Source organism: Rhamphochromis longiceps, linkage group LG5 (genome assembly GCF_057381845.1).
Source record: "Rhamphochromis longiceps isolate RC_006_pf linkage group LG5, R_longiceps_female_GT1.1, whole genome shotgun sequence".
Lineage (NCBI taxonomy): Eukaryota > Metazoa > Chordata > Actinopteri > Cichliformes > Cichlidae > Rhamphochromis > Rhamphochromis longiceps.
In genome coordinates this window covers 35,140,801-35,163,529 of record NC_140561.1, presented here as the reverse complement: position 1 = coordinate 35,163,529, position 22,729 = coordinate 35,140,801, and the positions used below count along the sequence as shown (strand labels likewise).

The 22,729-nt window shown below is 39.0% G+C and overlaps 2 protein-coding genes across 2 annotated transcripts in view; one reads left to right on the top strand and one right to left on the bottom strand.

Annotated features, from left to right (window-relative positions):
- The window catches only part of LOC146670440 (N-acetyltransferase 8-like), an 850,360-nt gene that overhangs the window by 242,306 nt on the left and 585,325 nt on the right, over positions 1–22,729 (bottom strand). The gene's annotated exons all lie outside the window — the stretch shown is intronic.
- The window catches only part of slc12a5a (solute carrier family 12 member 5a), a 194,504-nt gene that overhangs the window by 162,328 nt on the left and 9,447 nt on the right, over positions 1–22,729 (top strand). Inside the window, exons 5-21 of the mRNA XM_085407391.1 lie at positions 3,705–3,759; positions 4,718–4,848; positions 8,160–8,407; positions 8,843–9,054; positions 9,853–10,020; positions 10,308–10,406; positions 12,854–12,911; positions 12,995–13,169; positions 14,042–14,160; positions 14,472–14,570; positions 14,671–14,790; positions 17,145–17,249; positions 17,594–17,762; positions 18,224–18,419; positions 18,603–18,772; positions 18,968–19,099; positions 20,273–20,380. Coding sequence (XP_085263517.1) covers positions 3,705–3,759; positions 4,718–4,848; positions 8,160–8,407; positions 8,843–9,054; positions 9,853–10,020; positions 10,308–10,406; positions 12,854–12,911; positions 12,995–13,169; positions 14,042–14,160; positions 14,472–14,570; positions 14,671–14,790; positions 17,145–17,249; positions 17,594–17,762; positions 18,224–18,419; positions 18,603–18,772; positions 18,968–19,099; positions 20,273–20,380 — 2,364 coding nt within the window. The remainder of the gene's footprint in view (positions 1–3,704; positions 3,760–4,717; positions 4,849–8,159; positions 8,408–8,842; positions 9,055–9,852; positions 10,021–10,307; positions 10,407–12,853; positions 12,912–12,994; positions 13,170–14,041; positions 14,161–14,471; positions 14,571–14,670; positions 14,791–17,144; positions 17,250–17,593; positions 17,763–18,223; positions 18,420–18,602; positions 18,773–18,967; positions 19,100–20,272; positions 20,381–22,729) is intronic.

Genomic DNA, 22,729 nt, shown 5'->3' with positions numbered 1-22,729 from the left:
GGGGTCATCAGTGGGGAGTGTGTCAGCTGGCAGGCTTTTCTTAAAAATGACTTTTTTCACCAAATACATTCCTAGGGCTCATCTGTAATCATGATGGCTTAGCAATTATTCAGGCCTTGCTACCATTCCGATTACATTTTGAAGGAAAACATCTCCTTTGTGCGAAATGTAAGCTGTGTGCTGTTGTATCTCATGTGGATGAGACAGATGGTGGGGAGGTCTAATCTGGCCTTTCTACTGGCATGCTTAGAGCCTAGAGGGCTTTTGGGTACATGTGAGTTTGGAGGCACTGACTCCAGGATTCATGGAGAAAGAGAGAGTTATAAACCAGAGGATGTTCACTAACGCAAACTCTCAAACCATCACAGTTTTAGGTTACCAGCCTGAAAGTGGGACGATAAAACAGGCCACAGGCTCTGGGTCAGTGGGAAGAAAGATTTTGCCCATCCTGCCTGCTAAAACAGAACATCGCTGGGTTTTTTTAGTGCCACTCTTCAAATGTTCTGCGAATACAGACATGATTTGGTCATCAAGTGCTTGAACTACAGAGGAATCGGTGTTAGATTTAGTTATTAGATCTCCAGTATCTGCTTTTGATCCTATGTTGTGGTCCATTTGGGTCTGCAGGTGAGATCATTGGAGATGAAAGCCAGGCAGTTTCTCATGCATGACTTTTTCTGCTAGAGTCCCTGTCTGCAGTGATGCCCAAAGGGTCATTTAACTAAAAGTGATAAAAATGGTATTTCACAACAGTGACAACAACAAAATCATCTGCTCTTCTGTTGCCACTTGTGGTGGTTCAGTCAAACAAAACAACATATGACATTAATTGCACATCAGCAATCAATCATAGATTGAAGGTGAAATTATTCATCTAACTGGAGACAAAATTTGAGTTTTGAAAAGTGATAGTTGCTACTTTGTCTTGTCTGCAGCTGGTTGTAGACAAAATCAACGCAGAATCGATCCATATATCGATACAGTTTCCACTGAAACACAGATAAACCTCAAATAATTGGTTGCTTGACCTAATCGCCCTCATTCATTTCCACTCCTCGTGCCTGTCAAGCCTTCTGTTCTCATAGAACGCACGATGAGGCTAACAATATTGATACTGTCAGATTTTCAACTCCAAATTCTTGTTATTTTCAAAACAGTGAGTTGTGACTTCACACAGACAAAAGCAGGCTTCTCATTTCAAGCCAGTTACCTACTGATATTGCCAGCTGAAATCGCAGCTGTCACTAACATGCTCAGTTTGTCAGCTTTAGTTTTCTAATTATATTTCGCTCCATGAGCACTGGTTCACACAAAGAGCTTTGATAAAGTCTTAAATTGGCACTTGCATAAATAACTGGATCTAAACCTCTGTTTCTCAGGAAATAGTCAGAACTCTTACAATGCTACTCCTTCAGACTGAACTGAAAGAGCTGTATTGTTTGCTGTGCTTCAGACTAGAATTAACGATATATATCTTCAGAATGAGATGGCAGAAATAAGATTCTGCTATGAGCATAAATTACAGTGCAGTACTTCTTGGAAATTAAAACATATAGACCACCTTCCAGACTCATAGTAATTGAAAATCACGTATCAATATAAAACAGAGCATGTGTTTTAAAGACAAAGTCAAAGGGGGGGTATAGTGTATAATTTACCTTTAATATTATTGACATACATAAAATTCAGAGCGAAGCATTACTAAAGCACCAATCCTGTTTGGCTACACTGCCAGCACTGCAAATCAGACAAGTGCATTGCTGGCTTTTCTGCATGGAGATTCAGTGATTGGGTATGCGACTGACTACCTCTGAGTGGCTGCTGCCCACATCAGATAAAACACTTAAACAATTACTGTCTTATCTGCTGTGGTGGGAGAAGGGTTTCTGGCCTCATTATGACCAGATTAGAGTGAGAAACAGAGCCCAACTCACTGTTCACTCCTGATCATCAGTCCACTGGGCCCTCAGGTGACACTAACCACATTAAAGTCTTTGCAGAGACAGATACAATAACAGTTAAACATAACCAGCATGGTTTCCCGTGGCTGGAAAACCTCACTCCAGTGTAGCTGAAACAGAAACTTTGAAAAGAAACAACCATTGATTGTTGTGGTAAATTAATAAATAATAATAAGTAATTGTTCTGTAAAATGTTGCATTTATTAACCACTATTCTTGTCAGTAACAGAATTTACTGTTGTTCTTTTTTACCTTACATTTTAGGAAGGTGATTACAGTTTAAATGTTACCCAGGACAGACTGCTATTGCACTAATGCTGCATGCAAGCACAGATTGAATTAATAATATATATAACTTTACATTCAAAACTCAACTAATAATAACATAATAAACTAGAACAACTCATTTATAGAAAAGCCCCCAAAAATAGGAGAAAGTGAGACATGTTTTAGGCAGCCAGTTCTCACATTTCGTCCTCGCGTTTCTCTTTCTGTGTCTGCCTCTGTCTTTCATGTGCAGACAATGTGAAAAGACACTCAGAAATTCAACAATAGCAACTAAAAGAATAATGAAATCTTAATGCTGTCTTTGTACTGTCAAACACACTCTCCCGCTCTCTTTCCCAGTCACTCTCAGTGCTTTCACGTTGTCATTTTTTATTTCTTCTGAACCATTCTTCCACTCTCTGCGTACATCTCTCCCTCTTGTCCTCTGCAGGCCAGTCGGTACTCGCGCTTTGTGTTGCAGGCGACTATGATAGCCGTGAGCTTCGCTTTACCGTGCCCTTACATATCTCAACTCGACAGAGTTCCATAAGAGTTGTCGCTGGATGTCTGAATGTGCTCTGTTGCCTTATTTGACAGAAATATGTGCATTCTTCCTGTTTGTTTCTGGTCATTTGATAAACAAAATGTCTGTATTTCGTGAATAAATACATCTCCAATTACAAAACTGGAGTAGAAAAAATATTAGAATATTGCTGTTGATTTCCTTTCGGCTCTGCTGAAAGCCTCTAGGAATGTGCTAAAAATTCTTCAATGCAGGAAAGACCCTACTCTGTCTTTGGTATCCACAGAAAAGCCTCATTAACGGTTAGATGGACTTCCATTACAATTTTTTTCAGCTATCCATGGTAGCAAGAGGATAAACTAATGACTTGATGGATCAGGGTTATCCACTAACTCTTCAACATGCACTATTGCAGCAGCACAGAGGCAGGCTTGTGCTGAAATATCTTGAAGGGGGTTTGAAAATGTTTCACATATTCGTACACTGTGTTGAACTGAAATAGTTCCAATGACTTTGACTGACATTAACTGCTCAAGCTTTAACATCAAGTCATGTATTTTAGATGTCTGACATTTAGATTTATGTTCCCGCCACATCCTGATTAGTGTGATCTCTCCTTTGAATTTAGTGCTGATTATTATAAAAATTATTGTTTCAGGGTTTTTTTTTCCAACTAACTTGATTTGCACATATAGCATTGTGGTTGCGAGCATTGAGCTAAATCAGACTCTTAGTTTTGTTTTTATTTTATTACTTAGATTTAGTTTACCAGTTTCATTTCATTTTTGATGATATAAATAGCCATGACACCTTATTCATTGAGGTTTAGTTCACAATTTAAGAAAACAATAAATGGTATTCTTCACAGTTGAAAAGATCAAAAACTTGTGTGCGTAATTTGCAAATTTGATCTAATTTCTTCTTTTCCTGCTCCTCTGTCCTTCTCTGTGTAGACCATGCTGACTGCCATCTCTATGAGTGCCATCGCTACCAATGGAGTAGTGCCAGGTGGGTGAGCAGACGCTGGCACCACACAGTCATCGCTGTTTGAGTCTGTCCGCTTCTAAATTTCTCTTTTCGCTGATTGCTTTTGGCACAGTACACCCAGCGCAGCTTGATATCTCCAGAAACATTAAAAGCTTTAGTCTGGGATCTTGTGCACTTTAGCTCCTTGTCACGCAACATTATTTACACAAAATAAAGCATCAGCCAAATGCTTGTCATGAAGATCTGCATCGGCAAGTTTGTATCTGAACACAGACACATGAACGTGCATATGCAGGCTAGCTACATTTTATAAGCGAGTTTACATAGTAATGATGGCCTGCATCTTACCAGTTGGTGTGCATGCAGCAGGGGTAAGAGCAAATTACAGGCTTGTAGAGAAGTGTGGAAGTGTATGCCAATTATAACTGTCTCTGTTATAACCAGTCCCAACCCTTGTGCTGCTCCAAAGTGCTGATTAAGGTCTATTTATTTATGTTCAGTTAATTTATTTGCACACTGCTTGTGCATTTGTGTATAACAGTGTGATAAGATGCAATAACAAGAAAACCTTTTCTAGCAAATTCAGCAAAAATTACAACTGTCAGAAAGCAGTCTACCAAAATAAAAAAGCATTACAGAAAAAACTATTTTCTATCATTAATGTATGGAAATCGTTTTTTAATTTTAAAGAAATCTGCTGGATATTCACTGGTGTACACAGTGGACAGTTTTTTAAACATCTCTCTTGTTCTTTGTTGTCAAGTTTCTTTTATTTGATTGTGTAAAATGTTAGTCGTTAAAAGAGACAAAATTGAAGTGAATGTCTGCACTCACCATGGTGACATGCTAATGTCAAAACTAATTAACAGATACAAAAAAATATGTATGGTTCAGCATGAGATGTCATCGTTTAGTCTTCTCACAGACAAAGTTACCCATTAAATGAGTACTTCAGAGTGATTTTGTGCTGTTCGTGTAGCTGGAGGCTCCTACTACATGATCTCCCGTTCACTGGGCCCTGAGTTTGGGGGAGCGGTCGGAATCTGTTTCTACCTGGGGACCACGTACGCTGGAGCCATGTACATCCTCGGAGCTATTGAGCTCCTCTTGGTGAGAATGAAGCCCTCTTTGTGTTCACTCTCTCTGACTTTGTTAATGTCATCACCAGGCAGTAACATGTTAACTTTCTTTTCATTTCATTAGTGTAGCATAGTTTATTAGTATTTAATGCCATAATTAATATTATGGCATTTGTACCCTCAGACCATGCAAGAGGTTAAAGAACAACAACAACAATAATAATAATAATAATAATAATAATAATAATAATAATAATAATAATAATAATAATAAAGTCCTGTCCACGTTGTTCAGGTCTCTGTCTTGTAACAGCTTCACCTCTTTCTGCTATTCACCAATGTTTAGAAATGAAACGCATGTGTGAAAACAGCTTATCTGCTAGTGTCAAACATCCAGCCTGGAGTGTGGAAGGACCATTTAAAAGTTGACTCACCCCATCATGGCTCAACCAATCAGCGATCACCAAGTCTTAGATAGTCTTATGAATCATATTAAGTGATGCACTTCTCCTCAGGTGAACTGCCTGTTTTGAACCACTTATTTATTCTGGAACTGATTCTGGTTAAATGCTCGTTTTTGGACGTTTTTAATACATCCCAAACAGCTGCCACATTTATTTATTTATTTTTTGAGTTCACTTCTATGTGAGTGAGAGAGAAAAGCGTCTAATATCCTGTCTATTTGAAATGACATCCATTTCAAGCTTATTCATCCGTGATGTCACAAGACCACGATGACCTAAAAGAAAAACGATGTGAGCTGCCAGGTTAGTAGACGATGACCACTCAAATCACAGCTTTTTCTTCCCTGCAGTAAACCCTCCAACATCACATTTTGACAATTTTTACCAAGGTGATAACACTGTCAGACCCGCAACTCTGAGGGGAACTTTGTTGTGCTCCAGTGGCAAAATATTACCCTTTAGATTCAATTATAGTGGTAATATATAAACGATTTTTGCACCATGTTGTTCTGGTCCGAGCAGATTTGAAGCCAACATTGGAAACGTTTCAATGGTTAAAGGCAAGGAGCCAAACAAAACCTCTAGCCCAGAGGTATTTAAACATTAATCACTAATGTGTGCAGGGAATGTGGCTAATCTTTTCTTTCTGTTCTTTGTTTTAACCAGGTAACAACAAACATTTTCCAGTACTAATTTACAATTTTGTTTTCACGTGATTGTTCAGTGTTGTAATATAAGCTTCTTTTTTTTTGCTTGTTTGTTCATTTTAGAGTGAGTTTGTTTTACCCTTTTCCAATCTTCATATTAAGTGTGTGTCAGTCTTCTTGTCCAACTCTAACAACTGTGTATTTCTCCAAATGTCAAATTCCTCCTCTGAAGGTGTCCTATTATGTGCATTTCCAGATCAAAGTGTGTATTCCTGGACTCTCGCAGAGTAGCTTTGTATGATTTACAGTTCAAAATAATCCTTGTTTATCTTTCTGGCTGACTTGGTGTTTGACTTTGGCCACAGTTAGTATCGTTATCTGCCTTCATAATAGCATAATATCTCCACTTTAAATATATATTAAAAAAATGATTTGATAGATTTACTCCTGTAGCTACAATGACCTGTATTGCTTGTTAATCTCATCCATGCTTGTTACTATTTTTGTTGTTCAGCAGAAGGAATATGATCCCTCGTTTTTAATCCTGCCTGCAAACCTCTGGCTGACTAAATTTTTCTAAAGAGGGGAATAGTTATTAGAGAGTACAACAAGTCTAGTATAAATAAAATTTAAAAAAAGAAACCATAAAATCCTTAATTTAAGTATATTCATTGAAATTTGGGAGGGGGGGGGGGTGGGGGGGTTGTTTATTCCAACTGGTCAGACCCACATCAATGAAACTTCTGATATTCCTGAAATCCAATCAGTGCAAAGTGAAACAAAAAAAAATGTTACGCTTCTAACGAATACAAAGCAGAGTATTTGCATGTTCTTCTCCTTTGGTTGATTTTCATCATCACTTTGCTTTGAAGCTATTTTCTTCTCGCAGTATGTGCTCTTCAATGTGAATTCTGATTAGTTTTTGAAATGGCGCGATCTTTCATCTCAATCTTTCGCTTCTCTCCTCCTGTTTCTCGTTCTCCTCCTCTGCCTTTCACTCCACACTTCTTCCACTGCAATGCCTCCATGTTGCATGGGATATTGGGTAATTATGCAAATACTGCATTATAAGGGATGAAGACACTGCCTGAGTAACAGGATCATTCCTTGAAACAGCTCTCATCACTTTGGTCCACTGTTATCAACTGTCATTTTTTATTGTTAATAATATTATTCTGGATGCCTCTAATGGATATGGAGTTTGATCGTGTCTGGAGGTTAATTCTGTCTTCTGGGTCAAAGCTGGCTTAGTTTCCATTGTAAAATAACAATCCTTGCAGAATTGTAAGGAGCGGATCTCGAGGAAGACTGATTTGAATATGTTTCATCCTTCCACCCAAGTCAGGAACACAAACTGATGCTGCTATTTTAGGAACCATGAAGAGTTCACCGTGAAGCTACGATTTGTTTGCCTAGTGATGTGCTGTTCTTAGCATTCAGCCAAATGACCGAAACCACAACTCACTGCTTGTTCTCTTGTTGCTCTTCATAGTGATAAAGAGTGTTCAGGCTGAGAGAAAAAAGACACAAATTTCCACACTTATGTAACAGCCTTGCAATGAATCATCTAAACCTGATGACAGATAGTGACGGTCTAATTAGGGGTTTACCATCTATCTTCTGACTATTCTTAGACTGACCCGTAGTAAAAGTGTAATAATGGCAGTTAATGTTTAATATTAATACCATGCTTGAGTTGTTTAATTAAGAATTAAAATAGCAGCCAGTAGTATGAGTTGGTGCTTCAAGCTCCAGTAGAGGACTTTTAATGTGACATCGCATATATTCACACTTCACAGAGTTGTCCTCTTTTACTCATCTCATCCCTCATTGCCTTTCTCACCTTTTTTATTATATCCAAGCAAGCAAGCAATTTATTTATATAGCACTTTCAGACAACTACCAGGAGAAAACAAAGTGCTGTACACTTGACATGACACAGAAAAAATGATACATTAAATTAAAAAAATATATATATACATCTTTCTTTTCCATTTAGCAGCAAACAGTGAGGTAGAGAGGCAGGTTTGTAACCTGAAAACTGCCAGTTTAAATCCCCAGACAGGCCATAGAAGGTGAGGAGTGAAAGTCGCACTTCCAAAACATGTACCACTAAGATGTCCTTGAGCAGCAATGATATTTTCTGGATTTTTTTTTTAAGATAAAAGTACTGCTGATTTCCCTGGATACATAAAGTCAAAGATAAATAAATAAGCTCCTTTCCTCTGCAGATCTACATTGTGCCCAAAGCAGCCATATTTCCCCTGGAGGGCCTAGAGGGTGCTGAGGCCGAGGCCGCCCTGCTTAACAACATGCGCGTGTACGGGACCATCCTGTTGACCTCCATGGCCACAGTGGTGTTCGTTGGCGTAAAATATGTTAACAAGCTGGCACTCGTGTTTCTGGCATGCGTCATTCTCTCCATCTTGGCTGTCTACGCCGGAGTCATCAAGACCGCCATGGATCCACCTGTATTCCCGTAAGCAGTTAGAGCCAAGATAATCCAATATTATATAAGATGAAATGGTAACAAAAGCCCAGACTAACACACATCTTATCTACATGCTGTTTTAGAAAAAGCAACACATAATTACATGCTAGGTTTGGAGAACATGCCATTATTATATCAGTGGTACAAAGGCACCAGCACTAATTTGCCTTATTTTTTATTTTACATATTTAAAAATTAGATGAATTTACCTGAAAACTAAGTGTTATAATGTGATACCCATCATTGTTTTAACCTAGGTGTCAATAGATGTCAGAAAACAATTTAAAACAACAGATATTGTTTAACTATAAAATTAATTTAAAGAAGAAAAAAGTCCAAATAAATTGTTTACATCAAACACGCATGCACAAAAGTCGCTACAGCAGCAGTATTTCAAAATTGTGTGCTTTTCTATTCCTCTAGGGTGTGTGTTTTGGGGAATCGCACTTTGGTGTGGAAGTCCTTTGATGTTTGTGCCAAGACCATTGAGACAGCTAATGGGACAGTCACAACCCAGCTGTGGCAGATGTTCTGTGATTCACCTTTTCTCAACGCTACCTGTGACAAATACTTTGTTGCCAACAATGTGACTGAGATCCAGGGCATCCCTGGGGTCACTAGTGGAATCTTGGCAGGTTGGTTCATTCGTTTTGGATCCAATTATCATCTTTCTATACTGCTGAGTCACTGACAATTCATTGGCGTTCTTTTCTAGATTTCTTTTTTTTTAAATGAAATGTTTACGATAAAATACTTTCTTAGGTCTGAATGTCCTGTTTTTCCCATTGATCTGTTGTTATAGTACTGGAGTGTCCATCAAGAAACACTCCAGTACGAGCAGCTTTAAATGTTGTAAAAAGAACTTAAAAAGTTGATTCATTTTTCTAGATATTTGCTTTCAGATCTTTTTAATAAATGTTAAAAATGGTGATTTAGTGTTACAAAGACAAAGTAGAGCAAACTTATTTCTTAGCCTTGGGCTTCCTGAAACCCTAAGAAAAACCACAGCTAGGCAAACCTTGTTTTACCCTGGTGTAACAGTAAACTCTGAATTAAGGAGTCACACTTAAAAGTCACTTTAATTTTTTGACTTTATTTTTTAGAGATAAAACATATCATATTTTATCTCCCATTTTTAGGGGGAGATAAAAACCTCCCAAATCCACCTACTCAAGCAAAGTAATTCATGTTTCTGTTTTCTGAAAGCATCTTTTTTTTTACTGATTTTAATAAACTAATTAGAAATTGTAAATAGTGACTAACTCAATTTTGAATGGCTAAAGAATAAAGTAAATTTGTTAATTAGTCATGGAGTTCAGTCACCAATTGAATATTTGGCTAACATGGAAGGATTAAAAACACCTATTTTCAGGTTCTGTCTGCATGAATATTTTAATTCTAGTCCTCTCTATGTTTCTTCAATGCCAATCCAGACAACCTGTTTGGAAACTACTATGAGAAAGGGGACCTCATTTCCAGGGATAAGATGGAGTCAGTGGAAGACCAGGACGATCCTCTAACCAACGCTAACCGCTACGTGTTAGCCGACATCACCAGCTTTTTCACATTGCTGGTTGGCATTTACTTCCCGTCTGTGACAGGTGAAAGCATAAACTGTTCTGTCCACTTAGTTTTTTCTTATTGTTGTTCATCATTGACACATTTATTAATTTGTTTACTTATCAGTGTGCTGCTGAGTGATTCTTTTGTTAACCATCTGAGAAATGGCATCCCTGGTGTTGTTCTCAATGTCAGACATTTATATTTATTCAGCTTGAGTGAGTTTAGCTGAAATTACTACATTCTGCTGTTTGTAGCACACGTGTTTCTACAGTATGTGCACAAATCTCTGATCTTGGTAACAACTGTCACTTCACTGTCTCTCCAGGGATCATGGCTGGATCCAACCGTTCTGGAGACCTGCGCGATGCACAGAAGTCAATCCCCATTGGAACAATTGCAGCCATCACCACCACCTCTACTGTCTGTATCCTTTAACAACTGCCGTGACGGCAGTTGTTATGCACACACACCACTGCATATACAGTGGGGAAAATAATTGTTTGATCCCCTTCAATTTATACGTTTTCTCACCTATAAAGAAATGGAGAGTTTTTATGATAGTGTCCCTTTAACGGAGAAAGATAGAATATCAACCAAAACTCCAGAAGAAAAAACGATACATAAAATTCTGACTTCATTTGAATGTCATTAAATGAAAAAGTATCTTTACCCCCAAACAAAGTATGACTTAGCACTTGGCAGAGAAACCATTGTCAGTTTGATGTAGCTGGTCACCCAGTTTGTACACCTAAGGAGGAATTTGCCATTGTCTTGGCTGTTACTTAATAATTCGAAACTCCAGCTCCCTCCAAAGATTCTGTATAGGATTGAGTTCTGGAGACTAGCTAGACCACAGGTCAGCAACCTGTGGTTCGCAACCCATATGTGGCTCTTTAGCTGCAAAATGTGGTTCATGAGCCATGGGCTAGGATTAGAGTTACACATATACCGGTTTATTAATTGATTCTCTCCCAATTACAGCCATCATCTGCCCATCTTCCAGTTGTGCTGCTCTCTTTCTCCCATTGTCTGGTAGGAGGAGCTAAAATGGCTCTTCTAATGTTGAAAGTTGCAGACACCTGCACTAGGTCATTCAGTGACCTTAATGTGCTTCTTCTTTAACCACTTCTTTGTTGCCTTGGCAGTATGTTTTGGGTCATTATCATGGTAGCTGACCCATCCACAACCCATCTTTAGTGTTGTGGCTGAAGAAAAGAGGCTCTTGTCCAACATTTTACCGCCCATTGGCCCCACAATCCAGTCAAGTTATCCTGTACCATCAGCAAAAACAGTGCCTCAAAGCATAATGCTTCCACCTTCATGTTGACTGGTGAAATGGTTTATTCAGCATTTCTCTTGCACCAAACAGGAAGGATCGAGTTGATCCCAAAGAGCTTGATTTTGATTTCTTCTGACCAAGACACCTTCTCCAAGTCTTTTCTGAGTTCACTGGAAAACATCAGATGGTCCCATAAATGTGTCATCTTAAACAGGGAGACAGCAAGACTTTAGTCCATTACAGCGTAGTGTGTTACCAATGGCGTTCTTGGTGACACTAGTCCCAATCGCCTTCAGATCATTAACAAGTTCTTCCTGTGTAGTTTTGGGCTGATCCACCATCTTTCACATGATCATCCTAACCCCCACGAGGCAAAATCTTACATGAATAATCACAGCTATTACCTTCTCACCAGGCTTCTTGTTGGTGGTCTTGAAGCCAATTCCAGCCGTGTGCAGGTCTAGTCTTGTCTCTGACATCCTTTGAATACTCTTAGCTCATACCCATGGTAGTGGGACGTAAGACTCTGTGAAATGGTGTTGCAAGTTACAATTATTTAGTGATTGATTATAATCTGTGTGCCACATGTACAATACTTAAACAAATACTGACACACAAATATGTAATGATTGGGTTTTTTTTCAATATTTAATTTTAAGGTTTCTCTCCATTAAAATGAAACTACCATAAAATTAGAGAATTATCATTTCTTTGTAAATGAGGACCCTCTCAAATTCAGCAGGGGACTGAATAATTATTTCCTCACTGTACCTATATTTTATGTCTGGCCTTGTTGTGATCAAACTTGGGATAATGAATTTGTAGTGGTATTTAAAACGGATCAGTTCATAAAGGACACTGTAAGAAAAGGTCAAGTTTACAAATTTTAGATTTTAACTAACGTGTCTGCACAAACGCACTCACTGGCCTGCAAGAAGCCTCATAATTAAAGGTCAGCATTTTAAATTTGAAAAGGCCATAACTTCTGTGATACCAGTCTAATGCCCTCAAGTAGTCCAAAATATGAATCTACCATTCATGAGAACACATTTCCTATCTTTGTTTAAATCATGGCAGCTGGCTTCTGAATAATATTGGTATTATAATTTGGTATTAGAGTTTGAGCTATTTTGTCATGTGAAACCTTGTTAATATTTCAATGAATGCTTTAAGTCTCTTTGTACAAAATTCTTGAGCACATGTCTGCCATTTATGTGCTTTAACATATAAGGCAGCCTATACCGTGTAGTCTGAAGCAGCTATAATGGAATGGCTGATCTGATTAGGATCTGATTAGGATCTCTAATCACATCATTGAGCTGCCTATGCACTTACCAGTTAATGAAACCAAGACATATTACATGCAATGTAATATGCATCTTATCTCAGAGATTTACTACACAAAAACGATTGACGTCTTTCCTCAGCAAATGCACTTAATTGGTTTATCAGATAATTAAGTGCATCTTCAGATGGAACGGTTTATAATTCTTATAATCACTAAACCAAGGCTCACTAAAAAGTGTTGAATATTTACCATTTATTTATATTGTTATGAAATGACTTTACTTTCTTGAACCATATTTGCTCAGACATGTCCAGTGTGGTTCTGTTTGGTGCCTGCATTGAGGGTGTGGTCCTCAGGGACAAGTAAGTCTATCCTTGATTGAATAAAAATCATCCCTAAATACAACAATAAGTCTGAGACTGACCACTTGGTTAATCGTGTTTAGGTTCGGAGAGGGCGTCCATGGGAACTTAGTGATTGGCACATTGGCTTGGCCATCACCATGGGTGATTGTGATTGGCTCTTTCTTCTCCACCTGTGGAGCAGGCCTCCAGAGCCTGACGGGAGCGCCTCGTCTCATGCAGGCCATTGCCAAGGATGGCATTGTGCCCGCTCTTCGGGTCAGTCTGTTTTCTTCTTACAGCAGACTTCATAGAAGAAGTGGACATAGTGAAACCAATGGGCAAGGGGCTTTAAAGTGCATTCTTTATAATGGCCAATAGGTGGTGACTCCCCTGGGTCAAAAAAAGAAACGAAATTGTATGGAAGTATGAGAAAGTTACTCTGTTTCTTACTTGATTTAGCTCAGAAAACAATATCCTAATGATTTTATGTATTCAGTTATTAGTTTCAGTTCTTCTTCACTACACAATCTTGTTCATTTTGTAAATTATTATTTTATTTACAGTACAAAATATAATAAATCGAGGTCTCTTTGGACACATTAGTGATTGATAGTTTGCTAATTTGTGAGTGTGCATTCTTGGGGATGGATTTGAGCTGAGAAGAACCATCACAAAAAGTATTAAATCTATTTTAATCAAAGTCTCAACAGTTAACTTACTTTTATCAATGTTATATTCAGAGACGTGCAGTAAAACAATTGTATTATACACCAATTTTCACATAGAAAATTGATAATGAATCAGTAAGGAAAGTAATCAGAGTAAATTGAATCAATAATGACATTAGTACCAATAAAGTCGTTTCAATATTAAATCCAAATAGAGAACCTAATATGTTCTTCTCCTCAAAATAGAAAAAAGCAAGAAGGCCAAGATGCTAACTGTGAGGCTTCAAAGCATAAATGCATAGGTGTCATCACCACTATTACATCCTCTGCTTTCATAGAATCTGTTTTGTATTTATTACATACAGTCAACATATACATGTAATGACTTGACTAGAATTAAAAAGGTAGAGGAAGATGTTTATGCAGACATACTCCTAAAATAGAAGTGGTGTAAACATGTTTTCTGTGCCGGCATTGTAGATCTTTGGCCACGGGAAGGCCAACGGAGAACCCACATGGTCCCTCCTGCTGACGGCTTGTATCTGCGAGAGTGGGATCCTCATTGCCTCCCTGGATGCAGTCGCTCCCATCCTCTCCATGTAAGACTTGGGAAAAAAATCCTTTAATTTCTTGCCATTTGAAAAAATAAATAGATTAAGGGGAATAAAACCGTGGGGGATTTCAGAGCAGCTGGTCCCCTGTTATTACTTAAACAATGCAAATACCAAATTTTATGGTCTCAGAGGGGTAGACCACTTTTCTGCTTTGGTAATGCAGTCATAAATACAAGTGAATGTCATAGATGTTAACATAACAGCCCTTCTGGATTTCAATGAGTGAGCTCTTTCTTATATTGTTAGAGTAAGTAAGAAGAGGTTTGTTATATCCTGTTCATATGTGTTTCCTGCAGGTTCTTCCTGATGTGCTACATGTTTGTGAATCTGGCATGTGCACTCCAGACACTGCTGAGGACACCAAACTGGAGACCACGGTTCAAGTTCTACCACTGGTCAGTTCACCAACAGCAAAGTGAAGGAACAGCTGAATTTCAAGATTCACAAACGTTTTATATTGCATGTTTCTGTCTGCCTCTGCATTCCACTCTATAGGACTCTTTCCTTCCTGGGGATGAGCCTGTGTCTTACTCTTATGTTCCTCTGTTCCTGGTACTACGCCATTGTCGCTATGGTAATTGCCGGTTCCATCTACAAGTATATTGAGTTTGCAGGGTGAGTGTTTTTCTGTATCAGGTGTTTTTTTCAGTTTACTTTATTTTCAGTTAGTTTTCTGACTGAGTTTGAGTACAGATGGTAGGTGTCTAATTAGCAAATCTTAACATTTTTGTTTTATTGGTTGAGTTGTTTTTTATTCTATATGTGATCTTCCTCAGACTTTATACTCTAGGTAAAGTTGTTCAATAAACCTCTTCAAAATTTTTTTTGCAAGATTTGAGTTCAGTTAATAATCATATGTATACAAATACTTTCTCTGTGTACACTACCAGTCAAACGTTTGGGCACACCTACTCATTTAATGTTTTTTCTTTATTGTTACTATTTTCTACATTGTAGATACATACTGAAGGCATCAAATGTATGAAGCAAGATATATGGGATTATGTAGCAAAGAAAAAAATGTCTTATGTCTCTTATTTTAGATTCCTCAAAGTAGCCACCCTTTGCTTTGTTGACAACGCTGCAAACCCTTTGGCCTTCTCTCAATGAGCTTCATGATGTAGTCACCTGAAATGGTTTTCACTTCACAGATGTGCCTTGTCAGGGTTCATATGTGGAATTTTTTGCCTTCTTAATGGGGTTGGGACCATCAGTTGTGTTGTGCAGAAGTCTGGTTGGTACACAGCTGACAGCCCTATTTGACAATTGTTAGAATTGATATTATGGCAAGAACCAATCAACTAAGTAAAGAGAAACAACAGTCCATTATGACTTTAAGAGCTGAAAATCAGTCAGTCTAGAAAATTACAAAAACTTTGAATGTGTCCCCAAGTGCAATCACAAAAACTGTCAAACTCTATGGTGAAACTGGCTCAAATGATGACCGCCCCGGGAGAGGAAGACCAAGAGTCACCTCTGCTGCTGAGGATAAATTCATCTCTCTAAATTCATTAGAGTTCATATAAATGCGACACAGTTCCAGCAGCAGACACATCTCTACATCACCTGTTCAATAACTGCTAAGAAAACGCTATTACTAAGGAAGAGCAACAAGCAGAAGAGATTTGTCTGGGCCAAGAAACACAAGGAATGGACATTAGATCAGTGAAAATCGTTGCTTTCATCTGATGAGTCCAAATTTTAAATCTTTGGTTCCACTTGCCGTGTCTTTGTGTGACCCAGAAAAGGTGAACAGATTGTCTCTACATGCATGGTTCCCACCACGAATCATGGAGGAGGTGTGATGATGTGGGGGTGCTTTGCTGGTGACACTGTTGGGGATTTATTCAAAATTGAAGGCACACTCAATCAGCATGGCTGCCACGGCATCCTGCAGCGGCATGCCATCCAGACCGGTTTGCATTTAGTTGGAGCATCATTTCAACAGGACAATGACCCCAAACACACCTCCAGGCTGTGTAAGGGCTATTTGACCAAAAAGGAGAGTGATGGAGTGCTGCACCAGATGGCCTGGCCTCCACAGTCACCTGACCTAAACCCAATCAAGATGGTTTGCGATGAGATGGACCACAGAGTGAAGGCAAAAAGGCCAGCAAGTGCTCAGCATCTCTGAGAAGTCCTCCAAGACTGTTGGAAAACCATTTCAGGTGACGACCTCATGAAGCTCATCGAAAGAATGCCAAGAGTGTGCAAAGCAAAGGGTGGCTATTTTGAAGAATCTACAATATAAAACATGTTTTGAGTCTTTTCACACTTTTTTGTTAATTATATAATTCCATATGTGTTCATTCATAGTTTTGATTTCTTAAGTGAGAATCTACAATGTGAATAGTCATGAAAATAAAGAAAAAACATTAAATGAGAAGGTGTGTCCAAACTTTTGACTGGTAGTTATTTTAGATGGTATTTTATATAAGGTGGTTTCTGTTTTGTTTTTTCATACTTAGTAAAAATGGTCTTTCTTTCCAAGTTGTAATTTTTGTCTGTAATTTAAATGGAAACTGGTGTTTTTTAGGTTTTATTTCCACTAACAATGTTTTTTTAACTTTCCTGCCGTATTACTGTTTCTTTCTTAGCAGATCTCTTAGCATGTAGTGCTTTTTTAAAGCAGAGCAGGTGTGCTGTTCTGTTCTTACTTTAGCCTTAGTTCTGTATCTTAGGTGTAGCATCATGGAAAAGTGAAGGAAATTTGATCATATCTGTGACTGAAAGACCGTAACTAATCAACCATGTTTCTAGTGTTATCGTATAGACCTATACACACTGAGTATTTAAATGCTGTGATTCCTTGTGATCATGTTGCATTGTGTCAAACTGTCATCTAAAAGGGGATTTGTTTCGGTGGGCTGTCTGTATCACTGTCACTTCTTAAATTCACAGTGAAGCTGCAAAAACTGTTGTTCATGTTTTGACTGACAAATATTGATTGGCACTTGCCTGTGTCACAGTGCGGAGAAAGAATGGGGCGATGGAATACGGGGTCTGTCTCTAAGTGCTGCACGTTACGCTCTCATGCGGTTGGAGGAAGGTCCCCCACACACCAAAAACTGGAGGTATGACACACGTATGCTGTGTTGCTGTACCATGACTCTAATTACCGTAGGAATTAACCACATGTCTGTGCGCTTTCTCATTTATTCACGTAATAGGACCCTTCTTGTCACAGCTGTCGGAGAATCAAGTATTTGTAAATTCATATTAACATCAACCTTTCTTGCTATTTTTTTTCTCTTTCTCTCCTTCCAAACAAGGACTTTTACTTGGCCATCTCAGCCTTTCCTTTCCCCGTGGCTTTATTTGTCTTTTCACAGCTCTTCCTGTTCTTTTCATTTCTCTTCTATTTTTTTTCTACTCCGTCTTATCACTTCCTCTCCTCTCTGATCTCCCTTCTCTTCAGGCCTCAGCTGCTGGTGCTGGTCAGTACAGATGCAGAGCAAAATGTGGAGCAGCCTCGTCTGCTTTCACTGACCAACCAGCTGAAGGCAGGCAAAGGTCTAACTATTGTTGGGACAGCTCTAGGGGGCACGTTCTTGAACAACTATGAACAGGCGCAGCGTGCAGAGCAGGTAATGTTGTAAATGACAGCCTGTACCTCTTCAGTCACTGGAACTTATTAAACTTTTCAGCACAATGCATTGCAACAACAACAGACCAATATCTGCACTATTGTCGCTAAAATCCAGTTACAGAAGCTACTGTAAACAGAACTATACGATATTGTGTCACCACAAGTTGATTGCAGTCTCTTAATTATATTTTCCCTGCAGACTTTTCTGCACATCTATCAAAAATCATGTTAAACACTTACATATAGCTTTCAATGTATATTTGTTTCTTCTATATAGCTAATTAAGTATTTGAAAATGTAAAATATGACTCTGGAAGAGCCCATAAACCCCAAAATGTTATTGCAAATATATATTTTTAAATCAAATGAAACATCAAGTCTGACCGTTACCACCTTCATAGTAAGCGGTGCTTGTTGTGGTAACAGCTCTTTTCTCCGCCTTGCCTCTTGCCTGTCTAGGCACTGCGTAAGCTGATGGAGACAGAGAAGGTGAAGGGCTTCTGTCAGGTGACTGTGTCCTCTAACCTGCGTGATGCTACATCACATCTGCTCCAGGCCAGTGGGCTGGGAGGCCTGAAACACAATGCTGTCTTGGTCTCATGGCCACGCAACTGGAAGCAAGGAGACGAGCATCAGCACTGGAGGAACTTCATTGGTTGGTTACTAGGAAGGAAAAAAGAACAAAAATACTGCCAAAAACAAGGGCTCATATATAAAATAAAATCACTGATTGATATCAGCCGTAGCCATTTAGGTTTATCAGAAAACATTCAAAACAAAAATGCAGATGCAGTGTAACCAACACATCGTAATCTTTCCATGTCTGCCTGTTCTGCAGAGCTGGTCAGAGAAACTACCGTCGCTAACTTGGCTCTGCTCGTCCCAAAGAACATCTCAGCCTTCCCATCCAACGGCGAACGCTTCACCGAGGGTCACATTGACGTGTGGTGGATCGTCCATGATGGAGGCATGCTGATGCTGCTGCCCTTCCTGCTCCGCCAGCACAAGGTACCCTGCAATAGTTACTACTTAAAGAAATCCATGTGCACTCACAAACATGTAAAGGCAATGTAGAATCTGGATTCACACTATCAGAACCAAATTTCTTACAGATGATATGAACGCTTAATGACATTTTTTTATGTCCGTACAGACGTATGAGAAGAGTGAGGAGATGCCTCATATTTTGTTGTTGCTCTGCAGGTTTGGAGGAAGTGCAAGATGCGCATCTTTACTGTGGCCCAGATGGACGACAACAGCATCCAGATGAAAAAGGACCTGACCACATTCCTCTATCACCTCCGTATCGATGCCATGATAGAAGTTGTAGAAATGGTGAGTTAACTCAAAGCAAGATATATGCTTTCTATACAAACGCAATATGAACAGAAGTACTGAGCACTCAGCGACCCTGTTCTGTAACTTTACGCAGTTTAATTTTGTGGCTAAGTCGCAGTGATTCTTAAATGCTTCCACTTTGCATTAACACCACTTGCAGGTGATTGTGGAACACCTACAAGGATTGCAAAAAAATGGCTTGTTGCAACACTGGCATCCTGTTACATTATCACACTCAAATTCACTGAGCTCTTTGGAACAAAGCACAAATGTTTGTAGACTGCATGGCTAGGTGCCTGATTTTATACACCTGTGGCAACGGCACTGAAAACAATTGCAGAGATTACTTTTGTTCATATTGTGTACTTTAATTTCAGTACCTTTCAGGTGGCAACATCATTACAATGTTCAGTAATGCTCAAAGCTTGATTGCTTTAGACTACACAAAGGTAGGCAAAGGTACTGCACGACTGCTGAGATCGTTGCACTACAGAAGCCCAGTAAATGGCACAAAGGACAGCATGAAATATGAATATCAGGTGATCGGATATTGTCTGAAGCCTCCTTCCCTAGGTTGTGTTTACTAGAAAAGCAGCACACTGTAAAGCTGAGTGTCGGTCTGGCTTTCCAAAGCCCTTAATTAAGGAATAAGAATTTTATCGCTTGTAATTTAGTGTATAATACTTTTAATGTTTCATGGCAGTAGAGAGAGCCTGTGGTTTTCTTCAACATTTCCTAAGCAAAACCTGCAATTAGGCATTCATGTGCACTATATGAAGTGACTAACCATGTGTGCAGTGGGGAGAAACTAGGCAGCAGTGTAATTTTCTCACACAAGCTTTTTTTCATTCTTCCCTGAGTCAAATTTGTCATTTTTTGTGTGTACAACAATGGGTCAATACCACAAATGTCTTCAAGAAAAGGCTGTCTAAAATTGTCAGCATCTTGCTTGGACTAGTTCTGTTCTAGTATACTTCAGCCTTAACCCTTCACAGGTGAATTTTCTCCTATCTAAGAAAAAAGAAGTAAGCGGTGATTGCATTCTGTCTGAATGTCAAAAGATGAGTCAGAAGAGATGGGGACAGGTTTACACAGGAGAAATGTAGTGGATTTGGATTGCTGTAGTAAGAAAACATATGCATAATAAACCCACACGTTACTTTTTCTTAGCATGACAGTGACATCTCAGCCTACACTTACGAGAAGACCCTGGTGATGGAACAACGCTCGCAGATGCTTAAACAGATCAATCTGACAAAGACTGAACGTGAGAGAGAGGTAAGGAAGTTTGTTTATGCCCAAGTTTTGTTTTGAAACACGCTCAAAGATGCACTCATAAACCTGACGTGACTTGACAGGCCGACTTGGCACAGCTTGGCGTGATTGGACTTGACTTGACTTAACATGACACACCAGCCCCTCTGGACAAAAGCATATCTATGGTTAAATTTGAGCAGTAGGACACCATATTTATCCTTTCTATCAGACCACAGCCGCAGCAGAAACTTTGCTGTTTGACAGCATGATGGTGCTTAGGTTGGTATGGTAAATGAAAAATATTGATCTCTGTGTTTCATTAATACCTTTGTTGAACTTGAATTGTCCCTGATCCATAAATGTAATATGTGCCGTGCAATTATATTTGTGCACACAAGTGTACATACACTCATCATGGGCATAAATGGCTAAATGGCGTTTGACTAAATGTAATTTAGCAAATTTTGGCATAATTTTGGCAGGATATGTGACCACTCTTGTAAGCAGACTTAGTAAAGTTCATTTAGACTGGTTGGTTTCGTGGCATGGACTTGTCTTTTAGGCCATACAGTTTCAGTAGGGTTAAGGTACCCTGTGTTATTCATTCCAAAACCAGTTTGGGCATTTGGGATAATTGTCTTGTTGGAATGCACAATTCTGTCCCAGTTTCATCCATCTAGCTGTTGATTTTAGGTGAAGTTGAAAAATTTAGAGGGAATTCTCGTTTTTCATTAGTCTGTCCTTTTTGTACTATATATATAAATACAACTAACAGTAAAACAGCCATGATGCTACCACCACCATGCTTGACAGCTGGTAGAGTGTTCTCAGATTTGAAAGCCTCACCTTTACTCCTATATCTGCATATATCAAGAAATGCCACGCAGCATCTCTTGATGTTGTGGCCAGATACCTCAGTCTTTGTCTCACGTGACCATAAAACCTTTCTACAGAAAACAATTGGCTTGTCCACGTGGGCAGCACAAATTTCAGTTGAGCTTGAAAGTTTCGATTTTGGAGCAGGGGCTTCTTTCTCAGTCAGTACTCTCTTACTCCATGAAAATGCAAAATTCATTTCACTGGTGTTCCAACAGTTTCCAGTTCATGGTAGGCTTGAGTTTTGGTGGTCCATAGGTTGTTCCTGAACATCCTACCCAATTTCTTCTTAAGCGAGAGTGACAATGCGGATCTTCTTGCAGACCGTTGCAAAGTGGTGATAAATAAATAAATAACTTGTTCTTATGTACAATTGTTTGAACTGATCTTAGCAGCTGAAGCTGTTTAGAAATGGCTCCAAGACACCTTCCTAACTTGTGCAAATGTGCAGTTTCCTTCTTAGATCTTAACTGAAATCCTTGGACTTTCCCATTGTTCTGAGTATTGGGCAATTCCACGGGTGTCAAAGAAATCCTTTTTATGCCAGCAACGTCAATCGTGATCGCTAAAAACTTGACAAAGCCCTGGCACTGTATAATCTTCAGCTTTCATTACTAAATATTTAAGTGAGTGCATGTATATGTTTGAGCATGTATGTACCCTTTTGACCTTGTGTGGATTCAAGAAAATCCAAAATAAATTGAAACGTATGCAGCCAAATTAAAGACTTTACAATCATTCCAGCATGGAAAAAGAGCAGTTCAAAACAATTATTAAAAGGCCCAAGTAATCATGGATAATAAAGGTCTGACCACAACTGTATCTTCACTTTTCTTTAGTTTTTAATAAATTATTATTGCCAGGATCTCAGCAGACTTCAGATTTTTAGGTTCCTGATATGTTTTTTTTTAAAATAATGTGGTAAAACACTACATATATGTATGTGTATATATATATATATATATATATATATATATATATATATATATATATATGTATACACAGACGGACAAAATGGTGGTGGCTAACCAACCGGACATAGTGGTGGTAGACAAACAGAAGAAGACGGCCGTAGTGATCGATGTAGCGGTTCCGAATGACAGCAATATCAGGAAGAAGGAACACGAGAAGCTGGAGAAATACCAAGGGCTCAGAGAAGAGCTCGAGAGGATGTGGAGGGTGAAGGTAACGGTGGTCCCCGTGGTAATTGGAGCACTAGGTGCGGTGACTCCCAAGCTAGGCGAGTGGCTCCAGCAGATCCCGGGAACAACATCGGAGATCTCTGTCCAGAAGAGCGCAGTCCTGGGAACAGCTAAGATACTGCGCAGGACCCTCAAGCTCCCAGGCCTCTGGTAGAGGACCCGAGCTTGAAGGATAAACCGCCCGCAGGGGCGTGCTGGGTGTTTTGTTTTTTTTTATATATATCCTATTTCAGGTCAGCTCCTCTCGCACTCAACGATCCTTCTCCTATCGCACTTGGGGCTATGTACCCAA